The following is a 7,092-nucleotide window of genomic DNA, read 5'->3' as shown; positions in this document are numbered from 1 at the left end:
ATTGAGGAGTTCAGCCTTGTCCCCCCTGTCCGTCGCCAATTGTTTCTGCCCATTTAGCAGGGGTCCTGTTCCTCCCTGGGCCTTCCTTTTACTCCCTATATATCTAAAGAACAATTTCTTGTTGTCCTTTACTTGGGATGCCATCCTCAGCTCCATGGTAGCTTTGGCCCGTCTAACTGCCTCCCTACAAGCGCGAGCAGAAGAGGTATATTCATCTTTGGTGATCTCTCCCTGTTTCCACTTTTTATGTGCTCCCCTTTTGGCCCTTAGGCTGCCCTGGATTTCTCTGGTCAGCCAAGGAAGCCTCCTGGCCCCTTTCCCTCTTTTACCTCACATCGGGATCGTCTCACTTTGTGCCCGAAGGATCGTTTCCTTAAGGCACAGCCACCCTTCTTGGGCTCCCATCTCTTCAAAACTCCTACTCTGCAGTGCGTCCTTGACTAATCGCCTGAGTTCATTGAGATCAGCTTTCCTAAAGTCTAGCACTTTCACCCTACTAGTTACCTTACCCACTCGACGTCTTATGGTGAATTCTATTATTAGGTGATCACTGTCCCCCAGATGGCTACCGATCTGTAGGTCCCCTACCATGTCATCCCCCATGGGTGTAGTCCATCTAGTCCTGCTGACTTGTAGATATTTAGCCTTTGGAGGTGCTCCCCCACAAAATCTATGCTAATTATGGGAGGCTGGTCACCCTTACCATGATCATCCTGTATCCTGTCAAGTAGGCTAACACCCTTGGACTTGTGAAGTATTCATTCAGGAGATTGGTTTTGTCCTGAGTGTTGGTTATCAGTTGTCTCATTTCATTCACCAGGGGTCCTATGCTTCCCTTATTTTTTCTGACTTCCTACATATCTAAAGAAGGACTTCTAGTTGTCCTTGATTCCAGTTGCCAATTTGTATTTGGTTGGTGCTTTTGCTGTCCTGATCTGCTCCCTATACGTGTGCACTGTTTTTGAGTATGCCTTTTTGGTAGTTATTCCTAACTTTCGTCCCTTGTAGGCTTCTCATTTTAATTTCAGAAGGTCCATGACTTCCCTGTTGAGCCAAAGGGGTCTCCCAGCCCTTTTGCTGCCTTTTTTTAAAAAGGGAATGGACTTCCTTTGAGCTTTTAGAATTGCTTCCTTGAGGAATGACCACTCACTTTGTACTCCCTTCCTCATCGGGCCATGGTCCTGCAGGGCCTTGCCCACTAATCTCCTACATTTGTGGAAGTCAGCCTTCCTAAAATCAAGGATTTCTAACCTACTGGCCAATTTCCCTGACTTACAGTGGATGGAGAAGGTGATCATCTCATAGTTACTGTCACCTAGTTTCCCTTCAATCCTCAGGTTGCTCACTGGCCCTCCACATGAGGGTAGTGCAGAGCCCTGGGCTTGATCCCAGTGCATGGGGTGGTGCAGGGCCCCAGGGCTCAAACCCATTGTGCAAAGCCAGGTCCCAGCATATGCAGGGCCAGGCAGAGATTGTATGGGACTCTGGGGCTTCATCCTGGCATGCAGGGGCAGCTTGGGGCCCAACAGCCTATTCCTAGTGAGCAGGGCCTAGTGAGCATGTTGGGGAGGTATTGAGCCCAAATCTTAGCATGCAGAACATGGGGCCAAATCCCAGTTTGTGGGCCCAGGCAGGGGCAGCACAGGGGCCCTGGGCCTGATCAAGGAATGCAGAGGTAGTGGAGAGCCTGAATTTGGTGCACAGAGCCCAGGTCTGGCCTGGGGCCCACCTGGACCACTGAGACTCAAATCCAAGACAAGGATTGCTTTCTCCATGTTGACTGAGGGGAAAAAAAACTTGTTTTGGACTCACATAACTATAGTCCACTTCTGTTAGTTGTGGGGTACCAATATTATTCAGCATGGTTAAATTCCTCTAGTAATGACAAGGCTTTAGTGATAGTGGTACTAGAATTTACGTAGGAATCTAGTCATGGCTTAGACATCCTGTGATGTGGCTGTTGAGTTGTTTTTTACCTTTCCCCGAAGCACCAGATATTAGTCACTTCTGGAATGGTATCAGGCTTAATAGATCAGTATTCTGATCCACCACAGGATCAGCTTCCTTCTCCTTCAGTTTCTATGCTGTTCTGAATGACCACTATGCCTCAGTCTTAGAAATAGGAATGGCATATTTTGGATCAATCTTATAATACATACTGGATACATCAAGATGAGACATTGATGCAGAGCTGCCTAATTAGCTCCACAGTAAAGTCTCAGAATCTACATGTGTGGCCCTATTAGACCACAGTAAACTAATAAAATGCTGCTGTAGGATAGTACTTGTCAACACAATTACCATCCTGCGTTGGCATTATTTACTCCACCTCAATGTATATGTAGACGTTGATGGGGCTGGCTTCAATGTGGGGGCTAGCCTGCCAGTTAGCCCTGTACTGAAGCACCCTTGTGCTCCAACCAGCCCCTCCACAGCATGCTGAGCCAGGTCGGAGCAGCCCCAGGGTGACAGGCTGGCCCCCTAGGGCCCCTGCTAGCTAGGGCTGCTCCAACCCAGCTCAACATGCTGTGGTCCCAGGCGCACACATAAATGCAGCACCCAGGAGCAATGAACTCTGGCACAAACTGAGCTGGAGTTTATTCATTTGAATTAATAGCACGTGTAGACATGCCCACTGTGCATTAGTTCTTTTAATCTAGTGAGTTTTAATTTTGGGGGGGGCCACGTACCTCTTTACCTGCACAATATTACTGCTCTAAGCCCTCTACACCAGATATAGCTCTGTCAACACCTGTGTTAACTCATGGCAACACTATGGCTCACCTGGCACTGACCAATCAGAAGTAGGGTTGTACGAAATTTCGCCGGCCATTTAATTCTGACACTGTTTTGACAAATTTTGAGGTTGAAACAGCAAAATTGGAATGAAACAAAGGCCATCAAAATAACCTCTAAACAAAACAAGGCTGATCAAAACATTTCGAAAGTTGAAATGTTTTGACCATAGGCTGGGAACAGGAAGTCAGTCCAGCTGTCCTGACTTCCCATCCTCAGCACAAGATCCGGCGGGGGGTGGGGGCAGCCAAGCAGGGCTGCTTTCCAATGACCCATGCTTGATCGCGCAGGGGTGGGAGGCAGCCCAGTAGGCCAATGAAGCACGGGGGTCAAGGAAGCAGCTCCGCTGGGCTGCCTCCCGCCCCCGGCGCAATCAAGCACGAGGGTCGGGGAAGCAGCTCCGCTGGGCTGCCTCCTGCCCCCAGCGCAATCAAGCACGGGGGTCGGGAATGCAGCCCAGTTGGGCAATCTAGCGCTGGGGATGGGAAGTCAGCCCAGCTGGTCTGACTCCCCATCCCCAGTGAAACTCGAAACAGTGGCGAAACAGCTTTTCTGTTTCGATTCTAAATGAAATTTGAGACAAAACACTGTTCTGTTGAACCAGCGAAAATCAAGGCGAAATGGAACAGTGCCATTTTGCACAGCTCTAATCAGAAGATCTACTGCCTTTATTAAAATGTAGGCATGTACACCTTGCTTATTGTTTACTGTGTATCCCTAGGGGTATTCGCATCCCAGTTTGAAACCCACTATTTTAGTCAAAAGCATCTTTAGAATAAAGACTTAAGCTTCTTTTTAAAATTGATTGTTTTGCTTATAAATTAAAATAATATTGTTTTTAATGTTATAGTAAAAAGATCTATACAAGAGGATGTGTGGAGATTTGACAATCAGTATCGTGGAAGAGAACTCCCAGGTTTTATCAATTACAAGTCATTTGAGGACATTGTAAAGAAGTATATCAGGGAACTAGAGGGACCTGCCCTTGAGGTCTTAAGTAAAGTGATTGGTGAGTTTCATTTACTAAGTTTATTCAGAGCTTCAGAAGTATTAGTCTATGTTTTGATTGATGTGGCAAGAGTTGCCACATCTTGGCACATGTACTCAGGACATTTCATGGAGGGAAAAATGAATATGTAACAAATTGATTTCACTAACTGATTCTTCTTTGTCAAGATCTCAAATCTCTGTGCATGACCTTCAGATTTTGACAGCACTATTTTCAAAATGTCCAGTAATTTTTGAAAAAAATAGAAACTTAACATGATAAGAAAATTATATCAATCCTATGGTATGATGGAATTAAAATTGTATTGGATAAGCCTAGCTATGTAGTAATGTCATTTGGATCAATTAAGGAGACTGACTAGTTTTCTTATTAATCAGACTGCTGCCATCATTTTATGTTTTTCTTTTCCCCTCAGATATTGTTGGACAGTCTTTTACAGAAGTCGCCACAGCTAATTTTCCAGAATTTTTCAATCTTACCAGAGCTGCTAAGGTGAGATAAAAGGCCACAACAATACTGAACGGCCTTTTATAGAGCACATTTACTCCTTTACTCTTGGTCACTTTCTAATTTAATTAATTTTCCTTAAGCAGCATATGTAATCCTACAGATGCTTACCATATTCAAAAAGTAATAAATAACAAAGAAACCTAATATTAGAAAAAGTTTATTTGCAGAAATACTGAAAGTGTTTATACTCTCCATTGATGTATAAAATACACCTTTCCCAGTTAGATGAGTGGGCTGCACCATATTACACCCTCACTAAAGGGTGAGGATAGTTGTAAAGAAGTGTACATGAATATGACTCCTAATCTACTGTTGACACTTTTTCCAAACATGTCAATTTTGAGGAAGAAGGGCAAACCTTACATGATGCTGTGGTCACCCAAATGAGCTAGCTGATGTCTTTGTATTTGGACAACATCAAGGCTTTAATAACCATAATTCAGTCATTCAGTTTCTGCTCAAAGAGAAACAGAGCTCTAATTAAACTGTACTGGCTTAGCTGGACTCAAACTGCCGATCAGTTATTTAACTGACAGGAAGGCTTGCCATGAAATCTAAATCAGATTATATCAGAGGAAAGATCTTTCGGTAGAACACCAAGGTTGACAGATTGCAGGTATCTACTTATTTTAAGTCAGACTAAAGACACTTTATGGACCCGTGTGGGAGGTGTGTCTCTAGAGCAGGGACAGAAATGTGTTGATGTCATGTTGAGAAAGAATATGATAGTACTGGCCAACACTGCCAATATCTGTTCAATGGCAAACTGGTTGTCAGCAGCAAGGCCTGGTTGTTGGTTAGTAGCTTCTGAGAGTTTTCTTCTCCATCTTCCTTCACAGGGCAGAATTGAAGACATTAAAATGCAGCAAAGAGCAGAAGCTGAAAAAATGATCCAAACTCAATTTAAAATTGAGCAGATTGTATACTGCCAGGATAATTTTTACAAAAAAGCTTTAAGAGCTACCAATGTTAACAATGTTGAGGAAGCACTTAAAACTCTGAAATTCCAGGATGTTAATGGAATTGTTCCAGACAAGAGCCCATCCACTGTTGAACTGGCTTGTCACCTGGAGGCATACTTCAATGTGAGTTTCTGGATTCCTGTAATAGCAATTCCTATTTCATTCTAAATTCAACAGTGTATAATGTTCATCCAGCCCCACTGCAGTCAATAGAAGGGGTTCTCTTTTGGTTTTAAGAATATGGTGATACCAACAGGAAGATGGCACATAATCTCCCACTTGATGTACATGCACATCTGTCAGAATTAACTGAAACCTTGAGTGGCCAATGGAAAAATATCATGGGCATATTCTGGGGTGACCAGAAAGGTTGGGGAAGGAATATACATACTACAAAAGTAGTTTATTGGCTCACTCTGTAACAGGAAGTTGTGAAAGCAGAGGTCTCCTTCATCTTGAGCTTCCTTTTTCAAGCTACTTTTCTTGCTACTCATCTTCCTCTCAGATTATACCAGTTTCACCCTCAAAACTTAAACAGTCCCTGAATTCAGACCTTAGCCATAAAAAAGAAGTCAGAACTCTGGTTTTAAGCTGATTCTCAACCTGTTCTGTAAGCTGGTGTCACCAACTGAGGTGCTGTGGCATTCACTTAGACACCCAACTGTATTTTTGGAGTACAATTAAGCTAAAAAGGTGCATCTATCAAATGCTGAATACAAATACTGAATATAGTTTGTTATAAGAAGCAGTGAAAAGACTTCTCTTCGTGAAAGCACAATGGAAACTAACATATTGCTGTAGTTACTAGAATGGGGTATTTTGGAGGCAGATGCTATCAAATAGGATGCAAAGAAAATAAAGTAGAGTTTGTTTTTGTGTCACACATCTTTCTGGTTTCCTAAAGTGAGTCAGACTGTAATGGATTACATATTAGTCAGAGTAGTGAGTTAGCAGTTAAGAGCCTTGATACTCTCTGCTATATGACACAAAGCCAGGAATATTAAGAGTAAACCTTTCAAAAGTGATCAACCCTTTACAGCAGTGACAGGCACTTGAAGTTGAAGTCTCAGAGGGAGCGAGTGGAACTTGAGTACATTAAGATGCTCAGACTAAGGCCCATTGCCTTTCAACACGACTTGTATTGTTAGATGCCTGCCAATTTTGAACATGGGGCCTCAGCTATTAAATCAGTAAGCATCAGGTTTTAAAGATGCTATGTTCACGTTTAAATCCTCTAAAGTCCTGTTTAGCAACTGCTGAAATCTTGAGGGTGCCTAAAATCTATGAGCAGCTAAAATATCAGGACTAAAGTTTCATAGGTACCTAAAGGTCTGCTTCTGAGTATGCTAAGAAATAGCTAAGCCCCAAGAGTACTGGGCAACTAGGTGCCAAGCTTAGGGTTTCCATATTCCAGTTTCAAAAAAGAGGACATTTGTCGGGGGGGGCCCTGCTGCTGCCCCTCATTCCCAACCCACAGTACTCTGCACCCCCCAGACCATGCTGGTGCCCCCCACTCCAAGGATGGAGATTCCATAAGTTCTCTAGATAGCCTGTGTGGCGAGCCAGTAGGGGGTGCTCCTGCATTGAGCCACCCACCTCACTGCACCCAACCACCTTCCAGGCTCTAAGTACCTCCCTGGGGGCGCCCTACATCTGGCCGACTCCCTTCCTGGAGCACACCTGCTAGCCTGGGGGTTCCACTGCCACTACCCAGGGCTGGGCTTGATTGTGGCTCTGTGCACCCTGGGAAACACAGGCCTAGTAGCCCTCGAGGGTACTTGATTCACTTCAAGAACTTGGGATGCTTCCCTCAGT

The 7,092-nt window shown here is 44.1% G+C and overlaps 1 protein-coding gene across 1 annotated transcript in view; it reads left to right on the top strand.

Moving 5' to 3' along the window:
- The window catches only part of LOC102385138 (interferon-induced GTP-binding protein Mx1-like), a 31,245-nt gene that overhangs the window by 20,867 nt on the left and 3,286 nt on the right, over nucleotides 1-7,092 (top strand). The window contains exons 11-13 of the mRNA XM_006033589.3: nucleotides 3,647-3,805; nucleotides 4,221-4,297; nucleotides 5,155-5,400. Of these exons, the coding sequence (XP_006033651.1) occupies nucleotides 3,647-3,805; nucleotides 4,221-4,297; nucleotides 5,155-5,400 (482 nt within the window). The remainder of the gene's footprint in view (nucleotides 1-3,646; nucleotides 3,806-4,220; nucleotides 4,298-5,154; nucleotides 5,401-7,092) is intronic.

This window comes from Alligator sinensis, unplaced genomic scaffold (assembly GCF_000455745.1).
Source record: "Alligator sinensis unplaced genomic scaffold, ASM45574v1 scaffold840_1, whole genome shotgun sequence".
NCBI lineage: Eukaryota > Metazoa > Chordata > Crocodylia > Alligatoridae > Alligator > Alligator sinensis.
This window is presented reverse-complemented; position numbering and strand designations above follow the sequence as displayed.